The sequence below is a fragment of the Pinus tabuliformis genome, chromosome 2_2 (genome assembly GCF_031772625.1).
Source record: "Pinus tabuliformis cultivar Carrire ecotype Pingquan chromosome 2_2, CPIR1, whole genome shotgun sequence".
Taxonomy (NCBI): Eukaryota; Viridiplantae; Streptophyta; class Pinopsida; order Pinales; family Pinaceae; genus Pinus; species Pinus tabuliformis.
In genome coordinates this window covers 1,014,150,628-1,014,169,853 of record NC_142300.1, presented here as the reverse complement: position 1 = coordinate 1,014,169,853, position 19,226 = coordinate 1,014,150,628, and the positions used below count along the sequence as shown (strand labels likewise).

The following is a 19,226-nucleotide window of genomic DNA, read 5'->3' as shown; positions in this document are numbered from 1 at the left end:
GCATGAGTTATTTATGAGAGAATATTTAGTTATCTGAAGGGCAACAGTTACGTGCATCCCAAGCATAACTAACTGAACTCACAATTAATTCAACAAACTGTTTGAATTAATCTAACTGGACTTGACTCAGTTAACTGAGCCAACTAATTACAGCTCAATATTACAACTCATCCTTATCTCTTTAACTGATGGATAAATTCCTCCATCAATGGAGAAACTGTTGCATGACCCCACATAGACTTCATGTTTGATTTTCTACAACTAATTAACTCAAAATGAATTAATTAATTATTTTACAAACAACTGCGAAGATCAAATTCGAGATTTACTTCTCAATTTTAGTTCAAGGACTAACTAAAATAGGAAGGTATCCCAGAATGCTATTTATACCAGTGCTATTTTTAGCACTTATATTTTTAGCATTTCTTCTTGTCATTTTCAACAGTGCTGGTTGATATGATGCTATACAGATGGGATTACCAATTCGATTCTTCTTATGAGAAATTTTTCAGATCGAGAATGACCAAGTACCATTATGAATACCTCCCTAGTTAAGAGGGAGTGTTGAAGAAAGTGTAACTAGGTTCGGTCTTCATGACATTGTAATTATGATTTTTGTAAACAAGAAAATGAATTTATTATTATTCCTTGCTACATGGGTTTCATGAGCAAGAGGTTTATTTATTTAGTAGCTCCCATTGAGAGCCTTAGGATGTCAAAGAGTCAATGTCATGCTCTTCTTGAGCCTATATGTAATGTATACAAGGTCTAGAACAACCCTCCAAGACAAGCACAATCCTCTTGAAGAAGGCAACAAGAAAAACGATGAAGAGAGTAGTCATGTTGGCCTCAAATTGAATTAAATAAACTAAAGAAAGTCATGTCGGCTCAATAAAAGGACACAACACTTCACACTGCAATGTCGGTTCAAATACAGAGACATAACTACTATATATACGCTCTTAGGGTCACCACAAAAAAGAAACAAACTTGGATTCTTCGTTGAACTTCGAATCGGTACACGAGGTGCAGGAATCTCGGATCAAGGCAACAATTAAGTACCTAAGATGGAGGAGTATCACTATGATTTCGGATGGGTAATTCAATGAGGTATTCTCGGCATAACAATGACTGGGTGTCAAGAGAACACAAGCCCATTCTAGGTAAAGATCTCACTGTTGTCATAACTTTAGTGATAAGTATGACCTCAGGAATACTACAATACCACACACAGTCTCGACATGATTATGAGAGAAGGATCTCATAGTTACACACTTTCTCGGCATACATTAAGGTGTAGTCACAATCTCGTTCTTGATGAAGACACAGTCACAAAGGTTATGATCTAGCTGAAGGAAAAATCATGATGAGACTGTCGTAATATCAGTGGATCTACATGCAACTCTCCTATACATATCTCAATATGAAGATTTTGTTGATGAAGACCTTTGTAATGTTGCAACAATGATGATGATCTCAGCAATGCCAAAAAAAAGAGGATTGGTGTGTTGGTCTTGGAGTGGCCTCATAGGTCAAGGGTCATGGTCTTTGTATTCGTCAATTGGAATCTCTATAAGAAGAATTTTGTGCGGGTTTTCCTCTCCAAGAGGGAGAGGTTTTGGCCATGGCAGAAAGCCAAACAACTTGTGTTCATGTCTCTTTGTTTTGGTATCTATTTGATGAACTAAATAAGGCAAACTCTAATACTAAGGAAAGATTGTACTGATAAGAAAAACTCACAAATAGTTATCATGCTAAGAAGAATCCTATTAACTCTAATTGCCCTAGATTCTTCATAACACTCCTTCAACACTATTGTACTATTGCCCCAATTGAGTAATAAAACGGCTAAGCCGGTTCTTATTTCAGGGGTTGATATGGGTGTTTATTGCATGTTTGAAATTTCTGTTGTTGTATTCATTGTTTGCTTTGTATATCACTGTTTTCCTAGTTTGGAATGTTACAATGGTGTCAAAGCTCAAATCTTGGCTCAACCGTGGGAGAGTTTTCCTATGAACAATTTGGATAGAAAAACCATTACTTATCAGAGGTAGAGGTACAAGAGCAGGGAAAGAGAGTTGGAGATTACACTTGATTCGGAGGCACGTGGGAAGGCAGTAGTTGTAGCTGAGATGGGGGAACCAAGGAGTAAGGAAGAAGCAACATTCGATAGCCTCTTGAAGGCCTTGAATGATTTGGCTAAGGGACAGAAAGAGATGTTGGAGGAAATCAAACAACAAAATAGGGACAAGAGCCTTCATCGTGAGTTCCTATTTGGAGAGACTTCAGAGCCCTTACAACAGTATGGCCACCCTTCACCAACCACTCACCCATCCACCTCCCTACTTTCCTACCATCAACACCTAGTGAGCATGGAGGACCGAATGATCAGATGCTCACGGGGGATTTCTTCAGTGAGTGGCAATCTATGGGGGAAGATTTCAAAGCAACCTTGTCATTCAGAGACTATTGCCAGCTCAAACAGAATGAGAAGGGCAGGTATAGTGGGGGACCGAGTACACAAAACTTAGAGTTGCAACTTACCATTGGGAGGATGTATTTCCACACATATGATGGTTCTGCCAAGTGCACAACTCAAACTTGGGTGGAGAAGTTGGATACTTATTTTCAGCTTAATCGGATGATGGAGGTAGAAGCCATCAAATGGCTACCTTGCACTTGGAGGGGGAAGCGCATGAGTGGTGGTTTCATTGCTTGTCCACACTAGGGCATGCTAGCATGACCTCTTATGGGACTTCACAAGGAGAGTGGTGGAACACTTTGATTAGAGGGACTTGGAGGCTCACTTCATGGAGTTGACCCAACTTAGACACACTGACCACCTTAAGCATTACATATCAATGTTTTTGAGGGTTTCAGTTATGATGCTAGACCTATTCGATGCTAGGAGGGTGTACACATTCATAGATGGGTTACTTGAGCCAATGCGTGGACTAGTGAAGTCACACAAGCCCTCTACCTTGTAGGAGGCGATGACTTGTGCTAGAGTTTTGCACGGGGCAATCCTCAAGACCAAAGCACCCATTCCTTCACGAACTCCCTACCCTCAGAGGGGAGGTGATACTAGACCCCCATCGCAGTGAGTAGCCCATGGGCGTGGGCAGTTGGACGAGGAGACTAGGAGAGACCTCTAGAGGAAGAAACTATGTTTGACTTGTCGGGACTCGGGAGCCATGGGCGCAGGCCACCAATGCACCGCTGGCAAGGCCCACCATATCGAGGTCTTCTTAGATAGTAACCAGGAGGATGATGTGGAGTTGGAGTTTGGCAGGGGAGATAGCGAGGGTTAGGAAGAGGTGACCACCGCCACCCGGGGGAGCACCTTTTGTAGTAACTGGGGGAGTCATTGCTTCTTTCCATGGAGTTCCCAAATTTTTGACTTTGAGGATCCGAGGCACAGTGCAGGGACAACTTGTCTCAGTCTTAGTAGATAGTGGGGCCACCCACAATTTCATTGATCCCCAAATGGTCTAGAGGTAGGGCATCACTATAGAGGAGTTTGAGGGGTTCTCAGTTCTGGTGCCGTGGACAGGACTATGCTTTGCATCCGATCCATTTCGCATTAATAGTGACCATGGGGAACTATTCAGTGACAAATCATTTCTTCGTTGTGGATGTGCAGTACACCAACGTGGTGATGGGTGTCCAGTAGCTCTACTCCCTTGGCTGGGTCACCACTGATTAGAGGAAACTGGAGATGGAGTTCACAGGGCCGGATGTCAAGGTAGTAGTTCATGTGAAGATTGACCGCAATTGTCTTCACCACTTTATGGGGTAGCAGGGCCCCAGTGATAGACAACAGAGGTGGGTTAGCAAGGTGCAAGCCTACGGCTTCAACATTGAGTATGTCAAGGGCAAGCACAACATAGTAGCGGATGCATTATCCCGGATGCTCGCAACAATTTCAGTCATGAGCATTTCCCATGACTGGAAGGCACAGTGGTTGGTGGAGTACTCCAAGGATCGACGAGCATGCGAGATATTGGAGGGCATTCATGTTGATGAGCACTATAGGGTGATGGTTGAGGTCATATACTACAATGGGCGTATATTCTTAGTGCCGGGTTCGCAGTTGGAGAGGATTCTCCATGCAGCTCATGACTACCACGATCGGGACACTAGGGGTTTCAGAAGACATACATGACAGTTAGAGAGCGTTTCAGATGGAAAGGCCTCAAGGGGGACATATTGAGATATGTGTAGGAGTGTGAGGCTTGCTACAGAAACAAGGGTGAGTTGACTCATCCAGATGGGTTGTTGCAACCACTTCCCATTCCCGTGGGGAAATGGGAGAGTATCTCCATGGATTTCATCACGAGGCTCCCAGCGGTGCAGGGAAAGGATTGTATATATGTGGTGGTAGACTGGCTGACCAAATATGCCCATTTCTTTGCCCTACTGACCCAGTATACAACGTTACAGGTGGCCGAGTTATTCTTCAAGGATGTCTTTCGTTTGCATGGACCCCTAAGACTATAGTCAGTGACAGAGACAATCGGTTCATGGGAGCATTTTGGCAGGATCTTTTCAGATTAGTGGGCACTAAACTCACCTCGAGCATGAGTTACCATCTGTAAACTGATGGTCAAACTGAGAGGGTTAACAAATGGTTGGAGGGTTATCTTCGGAACTACGTGACTGAGTAGCAGAGAGCATGGATTCGGTGGCTACACCTAGGCGAGTACTGCTACAACACCACCCATCATATGTTCATCGGTATGTCACCCTTACGTGCCTTGTATGGTTATGATGCTTTGTCTTTTGTTGACATTGTTTTTGGAGATAGTTGGGCCCCAAAGGCCAAATACTGGATCCAAGAGAGCCAAGATGTATGCAGATAGGCAGTGGGGCTGAGAAGCTACAACCGTGTTTCTATGGGTTGTACAAGGTGATTAGGAGAGTTGGGGAGGTGGTCTATGAGCTGGAGCTTCCTTTGTGGAGCAAATCCACAATGTCTTTCATGTTTCGTGCCTCAAGAAGGTGTTGGGGCAGCAGGTAACAACAATTGTGGAGTTGCCACCGCTTGATGATGAGAGGCATCTGGTTCTGGAACCGGAAGCCATTCTGGAGACTAAGGAAAGGCAGCTGAAGAGCAGAACTATCAGGGAGTATTGGTGCATTGGAGGAGCTTACCGGATGTGGATGCCACCTGGGAGGGTGAACACATACTTGAGCATCCAACGCTGAAGTTGCTAGGGGACAAGCAACATTTGGGAAGGGAGGACTGTAATGTCCCCTCCTAAATTAATTTGTCACAGGTTCATTTTCCATAATGACATTTTTGGAGGCCTTGGGACCCATAAGATTTTGGGAAAAGTACTTAGGAGGAAAATGAAGGTTGTAATGTTTTAATGACAGAGCATGGGGGCCACCCACATGAAGGAAAAACACACTTGCCTAAGGGAAAAGTTCGAATAGCCAAGGAGGGAAGTTGAAAGGCTAGATGGAGGGGCCCACGTGAGAGAGAAGGCCCACGAATTATAAGTAGGAGAGGCTTAGCCTCATTTGGGATCTTTTGCTTATCGAACTCACTTTAGTTTCTCGAGCTGCTTAGTCGAGTCACTTGTTGTTTAGCATCGAGTTTTCCAAGCGAAGAACTCACCCTATCTTTGGGGACTTCGAGTGCACCCTATGGAGGCCAAATCGTACCACTTTGGAGAAGAGTTGAAGGGATTTTAGAGCCTATCATTCAGTCTTTGCTCAACTTGTGCGTGTTCTAGGAGGACACAGGAAGGGAGTACGCAAAGGTCATTTCAGGGGTCTTCCAGGTAGAACTTGCTGGGAGAATTTTGGCATTGGAACTTCAGTGGGATATCATCATTTTGGAGGAGTTTAAGAGTAGGAGATTTTTGCTTGAGGGCAACATGAATTACAACTACTTGGCCAACGTAGAAGCCTCTCACTGGGGACACGTGGGAGCTTGAGGATTGAGATGGGGAGCTGAAGATTGCCTGGAGAAATAAGGAGAATCTTGGGGGAGAATATCCCAACCTTTTTGGTGTGAATTGGAGTGCTTTTTTCTGTGAGTTACGGGAAGGCCGTATTTTCTAGCAGTTGGAGGAGGACGTGGTATTTGGGGGCCGAATTTCGGGGGTCAAAACCAGACCAAACCCTTTCTGGGTTTTGGTGGGTTTTTACTAAGGAGCTTGGGATTAATTTTGTAGAATTTTCTGAGCATGAAGTTGGGGTTTCCAACAGTCTCTTTCCAGTAGACAGTGCAGATTTTTGGGGCAATGCAGGGCATCATTGTAGCAGCTGATTCTAGCACTTGGGCTTCTTGTTTTATCACCTGGGTCCAGTGTTTTACAAAACGGACTCGGATTCGGACTCGGCCGAGGATCGACTCGGACTCGGACTCGGAAACGGCAATGACTCGGCCGACTCGATTTCAATGACTCGGTCGTTGTAAAAAATACATTAAATATTTATTTTTTTTATAAAAAAACATAATTTTAAACATAATTTTAAAGATTTTCATTCAAGTTTTCAAACACACAACATTATAATATACATGGAAGACAACATATGATCAAAGTAGGCTCATGAACCAATCCATTATATCAAAATGGTACGGTGTACCCAATGGCAATAGTAAATACATAGTCAACTGTAGTCTGGACTCTGGACTCTGTCATACATGATCAAAGACTCATCTTTATGTTCCGCTTCATTATTGCTTGACCATCTTTATTGGATTCTCCTCGTCATTACGATTCTAAGGATATATAGCACGCTGCGAGACTCCTTACTGTTTGAAAGATATGTCCAACTTAAGTTGGTGCACCCACTATGTGGTCACAAGCCCCAAATAAGTTGATAATATGGAAGCATATTAAAAGGCTAAATAATTGTTGAAAATGCCAAATTGAAGTTTGAACCTTCTAATATCTTGCTGGACCAAAAGGTTGTCAAAAGATTAAGGTAATTCGGACATCCTTTCTCCAAAAGAGATAAGATAATTCGGACATCCTTTGATCTGTAACAGCATTGAACTTGTATAAGGGTTTGTGGTTTATAGTTCTGGGATTCCCTGGGTTCGTTCAACATATAATTTGCAGGTTTTAGTCATTTTGTTCTGAGGGCATAATCGTTGGTTTTCTGAAATTGTTTTGACAGTGGTTCACAACTCTATGATTATGACACGGTTCTGATCCTTTACTATTCGCCTCTAGAACAGAGGTATACATTAAAGAATATTCTGTTTAGTGCAAAAGCATTGCGTGGCAGCTAAATGTGATGTATGATACAGATATACCCCAATGTCCCTGTGTGTAGTCTACAATAGCTGTTGAATTTTACCAGACCTTTGACACTTAGAAACAAAGCTAGATCTTACATCTTAAAATTACCTCTTTCATTTGAAAATGGGAGGATCCTTATCTGATGGACATACATCATCAAAACATTACATCTCCCTCTGAATCCTTGGCAAAAATCAGCAAAAAAGTCATTTATTTTTGGTTATTACGCTGCCCCAGCCGCACTTGAACGAAACAGCGGAGTCATGACAGGACCCGGCCGGGTTGACCGGGTCAGCTATGACTCGGCCGAGTCATTGGCTGACTCGGCCGAGTCATAGCTGACTCGGCCAGCCGAGCCGGGTCAAAGGCCGGGTCACATTTTTTTGTGTTGAAACGGAACGAAACGGCCGTTTCCGTTTCGGTACGGCCGTTTCGTAAAACACTGCCTGGGTCTTCTCATGCTTGCCATTGAGGCAAGCCTAGGTCACGGGGGCTTCACTGGTGGAGCAATACCATACCACGTGGGTTCATATTGGGGGATATATAATAAGGAAAATTTGACTTAATATATTCGGGGATATATAGGGGGTAAAGGGTTTTTTCAAATACTTGGATCATCTCTGTATTACGTTTGTTTAACTTTTCAAGACCTGACTTTAGAGAGACGATCTTAGCTTCAAGTATTTCAGAATTTTGAATATATTTTGCTACAGTATCATGATCCCTCTTTTCATATGCCCGCAACTTGTTCTTAAGGTCGTTCATCTTTTTTGAAGCAAAAACAAGTTTTCGTCTATGACTAAGAAATGGGCTAGTAACTCCATCTGACATAACAGAGGTTGTTGTTTTATTATCATACTCATTATTCATATTTTGACATATTATTAGTTCCTTTAGAGACAAAGTTACATGATGAGTAGTCTTCCTTTGTTTTTCTCCATGGATTACCTGCAGATTATCCCTTTCACTTCTACCCATGAGAGTAATTTCAGTTGATTCAATATCATCAATATTACAAGAACAGGGAAATGAATCACAAGTGGAAAAAAAACTAGTACCTGATATTAGCAAGTATAAAAAATGGAGCTCAAAGTTAATGAAAAAATATAAAGGGGTATAAAAAATGTTAATGAAAAAATGGATACCTACAATATCTAGTGAAAGTAGGGGTTCTTTAAATTAGGGAGGTGTATTGGGTTCATATTGGTAGGGTGTGATTTTTAGAAGTATTTTCCAATATGTAGTCCAATTAGGGGTATTGTTTAGTATGCGATGAATGCATGCGATATGTCAAAGGTTCATTGAGTGAAGCCCCTGTGGCCCAGGTGCTCTCTTTCCACACTATTGTACTGTTGCCCCAATTGATTAATAAAATGGCTCAGCTGGTTCTTATTTCTGGAGTTGATATGGGTGTTTACATAATGTTTGAAATTTTTGGTGTTGTATTTATTCTTTTCTTTGCATCACTGTTTTTCCTAGTTTGGAACATTGCACCTTCATAATTCTATTGGAATTTGGTGCATAAGATTCCATGTCTATCCAACGCTCTGCACTGGGTTTCTCTCCTTGTATTTCCTCTTTCACCTATACTGCAATGACCAATGAAACTACACTCTCTTCGTGTTGACCACTATAACTAAACATTAAGTCTTAGGAATGACATACTATTTAAGTGTATATTGAATCTGCCTCTTAGTGGGGTGATTGAACCAGATTTCATAAATTTCTATCTAAATATTGAGCATAATGAATAAATCCTTAAGACACACTAAGATGTCCTATGCTCTGACCCTTCTCCTCAACTCGAGGGTTGTCCCTAAGAGCTACAACATCTGGTACTCTTCGATGACATTCTGATATACAACAAGACGACGTGGGTTGAGAACTTCCAACATCTGGAGGAGGCCCTGTGCATCTTGGAGGAGTAGTAGTTGTATGCAAAGATGTCAAAATGCAAGTTTGGGCATTGAGATGTTATATTTGGGGCATTTGATTGGGGAGGATGGAGTTAGGGTCCACTAGGAGAAGATCAGGGCCGTTCTTTTATTGGCCTACACCTAGGAATGTGACAGAGTTGCGAGGCTTCCTCGATATCTACACTTATTATAGACGATTTGTGAAGGGATTCTCTCAGTTGGTAGCACCCCTCACAAACCTGATGAAGAAGGGAGCGTTTGAGTGGACAAAAGTGGCACAAGAGGCTTTTAAGTGTCTTAAGAGGGTGACGAGCAACTGTCCAGTTTTGGCATTACCAGATTTTTCTTGTCATATTCTTTCATCTCCTTTACTTTAAGCACCAACTTGATAGAAGGTTGGGCATCAGGTGTGGTTCTAGGAACAAAATTTTTTGAGGTAGATGAGGGGCTGGCCATTGTGTAAGTTGATGTTGAAGAACCACTCTCACTCCCCCCTACTCCTCTTGCAACTTGAATTCTCATACCTGCCTTGTTCTCTTTGGTTCCATCTTTATCTTTCAGTGCTTTGATGGCAATACAAATGATTTCTTGACATGCACTTAAGCAAAGTCCTATATCATGTCCCGAAATTCATACAAGGTGGAATTTCAATTGAGAGGTTCGGCCTCATATGCTTCCCACACAATTTGCAAGTCAAATTTTGTTGATTGAACCTCCCTTGGGTTCACCATATTCCCACATAGGGTCCAAATTTCTTGACATTTTTAGTCTTCATTGTAATGATTGAACCTAGGGCATGAAAAAAATTGAAAAAAACAAAATCAACGTTTTTAGAATCAAGCTTCAAAATTAAAAAATTTGCATGAAAAAACAAATTTAAAATTTACATAGATGAGTAACAAATAATAACAGAGGAACATACTTGCAAATTTCCAAATATACCAATGGTTGTGGGAAGTTGACAGCTGGTTGGGAAGCCGTTTCCATTCCTCAATAAATTGGTAATGGCTAAAAAAAAAAAAAAAAACTCTACTCCGAGCAAAAAAAAAAAACCAAAAAATGGGCATAAATTGTTGCCAATACTTGCAAGTGCACCCATTGTTGGGGGAAGTCGATCCTCACTGCAAAAAATCACGGTGATGGCCAAGAGAAATGTTCTCCTCCTCTGCTCTCAAACAGTGCTAACTGTTTGCAAAATGGGGAAAAAACTGTGTTGCCAAGAAATGTGGGTTCAGGGACGGGGATGGGGACGGGTACGTTATTTTTTGAAACATGGTGCATGGGTTCTTCGGGGGTATATTATAAGTTATATATATAATATAAATATTATATTTTATAAATTATAATATATATGAATTTGTATATTTTTCAACTTTAAACAAGAAAACTCAAATCTCTATGATTTAAAGTTTAAAGATTTAAACATGCACATCATTGAACATTGAACATTCACATTGAAATTTCAAAATTTCTAGTTTGATATCAAGTGCAAATTGGAGTTCACATATTAATAAGAATCATGATATATGTCCATTGTCATACTGCATTCAAAATTTTCCTTAAGCCATCTCCAAACGTGAACTAGGAAATTTTAAAATACTAAAATAAAAATAGCTAATAGTGAACAATGGCTTCCTCAAGCCATGTTATCAGCATCAATCAGATATTCAGTTAGCATGCTCTCTAGGTAGGAATCACTCTCATCTTGAGGCTCCTGCTCATCCATAGCAACTAGAGGTAGCTCAATAATGCCATCTAGTTGTATCTCCTCGCCCACACACATAACATCATTTGTATATTGGTCCCATCTATTGAAAGGACCCTCCTTGTACCTAGGGTCTTTTCGAGATATGAGATAAAGTGTGCTATAAATGTACACCAAGTTCTTTGCCTTCTTTGAGTCCAACCTATTTCTCTTTATTGAATGGATAAAGGCACAAGTACTGCAATTACTCTCGTAAGATGAAGAACTAGCGACCTCGAATATTAGGGGAAGCCCATTAAATTAATTAAAAATTAAAAATAAAAACTAAAATGAACCCCAAAGAACCCGATTTGGGGTTCCAAGTACCCAATCATCGGGGTTCTCTACCCAATTTTTTTAATGGAGAACCCGGTTCTTCATAGAAGAACCCGGTTCTTATGGGTTCTTCTAAGAAGCACCTGTACCTGAATCCGGTACTTTGGGGATGAGAATCAGGGACGGGTTCGAGAACCCCACCCCTGGGTTCGTGAACCAGTGCAACATAGGGAAATGACCTAAAAATTGACTTAAATTGGCACCTATGCCTGTGTGGCGGTGATTATTTGGCTCATCTTGTGATTTTTTTGTGCTTTTTATGATATTTTTGGAACCCAAAATTTCTGCAATTTTGTTGGCCAGAAAAATTGATGCCACAAAAAAAATCATGATTTCCTGATTTTTATCACGATGTTTGCAACATTGGTTTAGCTTTCTATATTCTGAGTTATGTATTTTACTATTTTCCAATTTTAACATTTTAAACATACTAGAGTAATACACACATGCACACACACACAACCTCTGCACATGCATGCCCTGCACTCTTGCCCCGGCTACCTTGTTTGTGTGTGCAAACCTGAACCCTTGCTTTCGGCTACCTTACATATATGTGTAAACGTGAGATATTCAAAGTTAAGAAATCATTCGGAAACTAATAACCATGTTTAATATTTTGCATCTTTCAAAACAGTTTCATATACAGGTCACTCCACTTAGATAAGCTTGAGATGATTTTTGATTGAATAGTCTCAACAGTTATGTCAAGAATTTAATTTCCTCTTTTTTGATGGGTACAGCATGTAAGTTGGCCTGGTGCTTTTCAGCCATGGGTTTCATCGATTACTCGAAAGAGTGGCGCAGATGTTGATGGTGATGACTGTGTGGAAGTGGATGGACCAGATTGCGAGGTAATTCTAACTTTATAAATTCAGTGGATTTTCATTTTTTTTAAGACTTCCTTGGTTTCAGATCTATCTCATGTCAGTGCTGTTGCTCATGTCATGAAGATGCAAAAATGTTCTTTTTCTTTCATCCGTCTTGGCTGACATGTCTGTGAGGAGAACTTGAATTACTTGGAAATTCTAGTAATATTTTTGATACAACCCTTTGCTGGGGTCAAAGTATACCTTTTGAAAATCATTTATAAAAAGAAAATGTTATATGTATCAATACTGAAAACAAAAGGCTGCATATAATTTCAGCCATAACTATACCACTATTTTGCTGATGATATATTTGGGGGCATATCTATTTCCCAATCTTACATCCCAGTTATCTGCAACAGTTATTCAGATAAAAATAACTCAAGCTCAACAGAAGTTTATCTAGTGGCGTACTTTCTCTGTGTGTCATGAAACACTAGGGCAAGATTTCTTGATTTATCTTTTGCTGTCTTATGGGATTGGCATTGCATTATTTATAGTTTTTCTGCTTGTTTCTTTTTCTTCAATACTGCTTCCAGTTTTGCCCATTGATCTGGCTTTATAGAATTGAAATTTTGGTTTATATTATACATACAGTGTGATGCTTCATTATTATTTACACTGAAGTTTGTTCCAAGTTATTTCCTGGTAAATTTGGAAACTTGTATAAATGATACACTGTAAACCTAGATAGCATCGTTCTGACATATGTTTTATGGTCTTGACCTAGCAGGTAATTGCAGTTGTATTACCTGTGGATGGGAGGAAAACCACTACAGTTTCCCAAAAGCAGCAACCTCTGCTTTCTCCAAAACTCGAGGTTAAAAAAGAGAAATTTCAGAGACAAGAGGAGTCCACTAATTTTCTTGTTCCCATGGATATCAAAGTGAAGAATGAGATTGTGACATGTTGACTTGTCCTGAAAAACTTCATGTAGATTGTGACATTTTGACTTGTCGTGAAAAAGTTCAGGCATTTTACTCTACAATGTTCTCTTAGCCTTCACAACATTTTGGAGGAATGTAACTTTGCAAGTGCTTATACTTTATTTATAGGCATTTAAAATCTGGAATTACTTCTGAGGTTGCTGGGAAGTACAATTTTAACTCTGGCCATATTGAAAAGGAAGGATTTATTTTCCTTTAAAGCAATATTGCAAATTTCAAAATTTGGATGGTGTGAAGGGATTGTGTAAAGAATCAAGAGTTATATATCCCGAGATTTCAGGTATATTGGTTCAATGCTTGTTAGCCCTTCTTGGTTCTTCAAAGATTGTAGAATGTAGACAATAGATTTCCTTGACATATAAATTGTAGAACTTCTACTGAACAGATTCCATTTGGATTCACTTTCATCTATGTAAAAGTAAATTATCATCTATATTTCTTCAGAGAAAGTTTGGTGTGAAAATTATTGGTTCTTGAAAGATTTATATGGTTAGTTTTAGAACGACTTCTTATCACTAGTGTTTTTCATGCAGATGAATTATTTGCATCTTTCTTTTATGTTTTGAAATCAGTTAGCAGCTGCCATAGTGTTCTAGGTAGACATAATATCTTATTTTTCATAGTATGCTAGTGAGAAATGTGACACATTATTGAGGTCTTTGTATTTTCAAGGAGTTGCTGATTACAATAATTTGGCCTTTGATTTTGTTTCTCTTCAAGAGTAACTGGCTGGCCAGAGCGGGGCACTGGTTGTTTTGAAATGTGTAATGAAATCAAACAACTGAACAAAGTTCAATTTCAATCTTAGCCTTTTTTTCTTCCATCTTGTGAAACAGAAGTGCTTGTATTGAATTACAAATGAAGCATAAAAGTTGGCAATTTTGTACTGGATTACAAAAGAAAGACAGGTTTTACAATAGGAGCTCTGTATATTGAAATATATGTTCTAATGGTCATATCATCTGTTGAAGATATCGTATGGTAATCCAATATAAAATAAGCAGACTGACAAGTGTTTGCTGGGTACTATTGCACCCAAATGTTCAACAATTCTCATATAAATTTGAGTACAGTTTTGGTGAGAACCACATTTCATAAGTGTTAGGGCTAAATTACATAATCCTAACAATTATTGTGGCTAATTAAAAGCCCATTAATGGTGTAACAATAAATGAAATCAGTGACCACTAAGTATAGAATAACCACTTCACTAATTACCAATGTTGGATTGTAATCGTCTGTTAAAGGCGAGTCATAAATTGCATTGATGATCACTGAGTCTAGCTTAACCACCATCACACCAACATCCCTCCTTAAGCTTGGCTTGGTGATAATTTATTTGACCAAGTAAGGATTGCATCCCATGTAAAAGTATACAGGGGTTCCATTTAGAGACAATAGTGAGAATTATAAAGAATTAATGACAAAGATGTTTTTACAACCATCAAATCAATGCCCCACCGAGTGTTTCTTTTTATCCAACAATAACCATCTACAATTCAACAGGTTAAACACAATGTTCACACTCAATTACATGGGCTTTCTCCTTTGATGAAGACAAAATCTAGCTAACAACAATGCCCTCACAATAAGCTAGAGGTCATCATGGATCTGAGAAATAATTCCTCTTTCTTTGATAGCAAATATACTTCTCTCACAAAGCAAGGGTAGCATCTTCCTCCCAAACTCGAGTCTTCAAATTTCATTGATTGCTTTGCCCTATTAACAAAATATTCGTGTCCTAATGCTTTGATGGCTCTATTACCACATGGTGTGGTTGTTCTCACATTACAACATAGCACGAAGAATGGGGAACCAAAGAAACCTACCATTTCAAATTGCCGCATAAGAGGCATATCAATACAAGTATTTATACAATCCACAAGTTTTTGGTCACCAATTTGCTACTTTAGTGGGGTTCTTTCATGCCATCTATTTATGACATACTAATATTACGTGGAATGCATCACCTATGCCTCAAAAGTCATCTCGATTGCACAAATAAACTCTGGATTGCTTAATTTGACTAACCATGATCATGATTCCCAACAAGGGAGATGCATGGAACACGTGGGTCTTTTTACCTAGAGTTTGTTGTTTAAGATAAATGAGGGTGATTCAATTTTGAACCATTGGGGAAGATTGAAAGACATCCAAGATTAATTGTTAGCAATCGACAAAGTTGACGAGATTTGGTAGTAATTATCTTGAAAATGTTGATTTGTGTAGCTTGGGAGGTGCTCCAAGCCCTAGGGTTTAGGGTTTGGAGGGCAAAGCACCACAAAGGTCACTTGTGGGCTTGGGACCCAAGCATGGGGTTTTGTACCCATCGAGATTTGGGTCAAAACTATGATGAATTTGAGCTTGGGAAAATTTGAGGTGATGGAGCTTGGCGAGCCGATTCCAACGCTCCAAAGTGTTGAAGGAAATGTAACTAGGTTCGATTTTCATAAATGTACTTTTGATATTTGTATTTATTCAAGAAAAGAAATATTATTTTTATAATATATGTCAATGAGTTTCTTGCTCATTGAAATAGGTCTGGCACAAGTTAAAGTGCTATAGGTGAGTCAAAATATCAAAAGAAAATGTTGAAGACCTTAAGGGCATGTTGCACCATGTATATGTTTGTATAGAAGTCAAAGAATACTCCTCCAAGCAAAGACACCATCAAAGAGTCTCCTTCGAAGAGTCTCCTTCAAGCATGTGACACCAACAAAGAAGCCATCCAAGGTAAGCATAACAAGTCGGCCTAAAAGGAGGGACAATCCTTTATATATAGAGGTTGTCCACTCCATTACAACGTCAATTAAGGAGCTCCGAAATTTGCAAACAAAAAGGCAAGAGAAAGGGTGATGAAAGATGAAGAAGAGGTCCCTAGTGCAACAAAGGAAGGAGGAGAAAAACTAAAGTGATGAGGACTGTTTCTTTGGCTAGAAACAATCACACGTGCAAAGAAAAGATGGTTAATTCTGCGGGTATGACAACAGGGACAAACAATCCATGAATTAATGTTGTTTGGGTTTGAAACTAGGCCTACAAGGCCTCCCAAGACAAGCGAAGAAGCCTATCTCTCTAGCAAAGGAAAATGACCCTAATTTTCTAGGGTACCTCTCACACGTGGGAGAATTAGGGCTGCAGTGCTATCACACTAAGCCGACCACTATACATCAAGAAGGGATTCAGATGATCAAGAGAAAGGAGTATCCTTAGGTGAAGGAAATCACTAAGTACAAAAGATAAGTATCTCTTCTAGAAGGTCTACTAACAGTGGAAGGCAAAACAAAATGTCGGAGAACGAAGTATTAGAAGGAGGTGGACAAAGTGCCGGGGAAACATAGTACAGAGAAAAGGACAGACTTGACTTGTGCTTGGAGGATCTTCTAGTCAAGGGTCTAGGGTTTGGCACTGATCAAGAAAGAAGCTTCAATAAGAGAGAACTTACTGAAGGGTTTTCCTCTCAAGAGAAGAGAGGTTTTGGCCCTGACAAAGAGCTAATATCTTGTGTTCTTGTTTTATGTTTTAATAGCAGTTTGATGAAGAACACACATATGCATTAATAATAGAAGAAGAAGATTAAGCTAACAAAGATAAGAAAAGTAAAAAGACTTCACACATTGTTATCTAGTCTCGAAGAATCACTCTACACCTAATTGCCCTAGATTCTTCAACACAAAAATAACTCAAATCAGAGCTCTAGAAACGAAGTTATGAATTTTTGAAGTTGACTAGTAATTATTGGTTTTCAAGTCATGTAGGCTTCATGTAAAATTTAACCAATAGATGTGTCCCTTCATGAATTCTTGGAGCCCTTATGTCGTGTATAAATATGAGGTGAAGTGGAGTCATTCTAAGCATCCAAAAAGTGCAACACATATACATCAAGAGAGCTCGTTGAAGAGGAGGAGTTCTCTGTTTTCGCCATTGCAAAGAGGACATAACAACATGGGTTTTGGAGGCTAGTTCAGGGTCATTTTGTGGAGGCTGAGTTGCTGTTAGGAGCGCTAAGGTATCTTCGTAGAGGGCTAATGCAGAGGACGTGAGTTTCAAGCTGTTTTGGGCTTATTGTATGGGCTGGAAACTCTGTTTGGAGGGTGCCGTAAGCTATAACACGACTATGTGATAGGCCACAAACCATACCACCACAAAAAGTGATAGCATGGGCAGTTTTTGGGGCTGTTTTGTGCCGTAAACTTCAACGTGGAGGGAGAAGGCTCATACTAGGAGAGGCCATAGTTATTTAAGGGCTGTTGGGTGACTGTTTGAGGGCTATTGCAACAGTCTAAGGTGCCCTAACCAGTCACTATCATAACAACAACATAGCAGACTTGAAGAGTAACAATTTAATGTGTTGGATACTAGTTTAGGGTCAGATTCGGATCAAATTATTGAGAAGATTGTTAATGCCGTGTGGTGGGTCTTCTGTGATGGTGAAGAGTCTTTCTAGGAGCATAATTGATAGTGACATAATTGGGTGCCATTGATATGATTGGAGGGTAGTGTGTTGGCTACCCAAAGTAGCCCTAAAGCAACAGACAAGAAGGAAGTTGTTGGTGTGTGATTGGGTGAAGATTGAAACCTTATGAGTAGCTCTTTGATGGATGAAAGCTACTAGAAGGAAGATTGGAGCTCAGGTATTGGCCAATCTAGAGAGCAGTTTGATGAGCTCGTGTACATGCAACATAAGTGACTTGCAACATTATTAGGAGGCAACCCTCTTGGAGTCTCGATGTTTAGTGGCCTTGATGGACTAAGGCACTACTAGTGAGCAATATGGGAGCGAAGGACTGGTAGGACAAGATACGACATTGAAGTTGCAACAAAGTTTGTCATTGTATCTTGTATACCATAGACTGTTGTACTATTCAGATTTGGTTTAATATGGCGAAGATTGGGATTGTAAAATTTTGTTAAAAGCCGTGTATATTTGTGCATATGTGATTTACTGCTTTATATTTCCGCTATGAAACTAGTTTATGGTTGAGATTCTTGGTTTGGTAACGTCAGTGATTTTAAGACTCTAACCTAGACCCAAGGTTGTGGAAATTCAATAGAAAAGCCTGCCTCAATTTGAAAGTTATGATGAAAATTTGATGTCACTTTTGAGTATACTGACATCACATTTGACAACTTGTATAGTTAGCAGTTATAGAAGGATGTATGGAAAAATAAAATTCTGAGGCAATTAAATGCAACATTGACAAGCCTACAAGTCTAGGTAAATTTGCTAAGATGAAGTGTTTTTACTGTAAGAAATATGGTCAGATGAAGGAATGCAGGAAGAGTTTACAGGAGGAACAACTCAACCATGGTTAGTGTGGAAATAAACAAGTTATTGTTGTGAAGCATGAAGAAGAATAATTCTATGCTTTTGTGGCTTGAGGAAGGTGAATCAAGTGGATTGGTTTTCCAATTTTGAGTAAGTAACATGAGCGATGAGTTTGTTGGTGTTGTGATAAAATTAAGATAGAAATGGCGGATTTGAGTTATGAGAGTGAGCACTTTGCAAAAGGTTGTAAAACTATGGAAATCAAGATGAGAGGTAAAACCATCATGTTTAAGAATTATTCTACATTCATAGTTTGAGGAAAAAATTACTTTCATTAAGTGAATTAACAAACATAGTCCATATTTAGGTGTGATATTTCAAGGGGAGATATGTCAATGTTGATAAAGATAGCGATAATAATATATTAGTCTATGTTCAATGTCCAAGTAAACATTTACTTCATTAAATGAATTCACAAAACATTGTCCATATTTAGATGTGGTCTTTTGGGGAGAGACATTTTGTTGCTGATAAAAGAGATAAGAAGATTGTATCTATTTTTGAGGAACATATTCTCTATAGACTTGTTGATGAAGTCACAAAATCACATGCTTTGGTGACCAACAAGGAAAGTTGCAATGACTATAATTAAACCAAAGATAAGGGTATTTGAATTTTCAGTGTGTTTCCCCATTGACAAGGGGCTTACTGGTAATTTTAAATATCCATGTTCAAGAGAATAAACATGAAATTATGATGCATTTCTATCTAAAAATGTAATAGGTTCAGTGTTCATAAATGTATTTGAGTCATTATGTAATGTACTTGTCAAAAGAATAAAAAATATTTTTTATTATTATTATCACAATGACTTATTAAAGCATGG

At 39.3% G+C, this 19,226-nt stretch overlaps 1 protein-coding gene across 2 annotated transcripts in view; it reads left to right on the top strand.

The window, feature by feature from the left end:
* Window positions 1–13,453, top strand: part of LOC149196812 (uncharacterized) — a 215,757-nt gene extending 202,304 nt beyond the window's left edge. For both annotated transcript variants that reach the window (XM_089405655.1, XM_089405654.1), the window contains 2 exons: window positions 11,999–12,109; window positions 12,858–13,453. In XM_089405655.1, coding sequence (XP_089261781.1) covers window positions 11,999–12,109; window positions 12,858–13,037 — 291 coding nt within the window. In that variant the 3' untranslated portion in view covers window positions 13,038–13,453. The remainder of the gene's footprint in view (window positions 1–11,998; window positions 12,110–12,857) is intronic.
* Window positions 13,454–19,226: the final 5,773 nt, after the last annotated feature.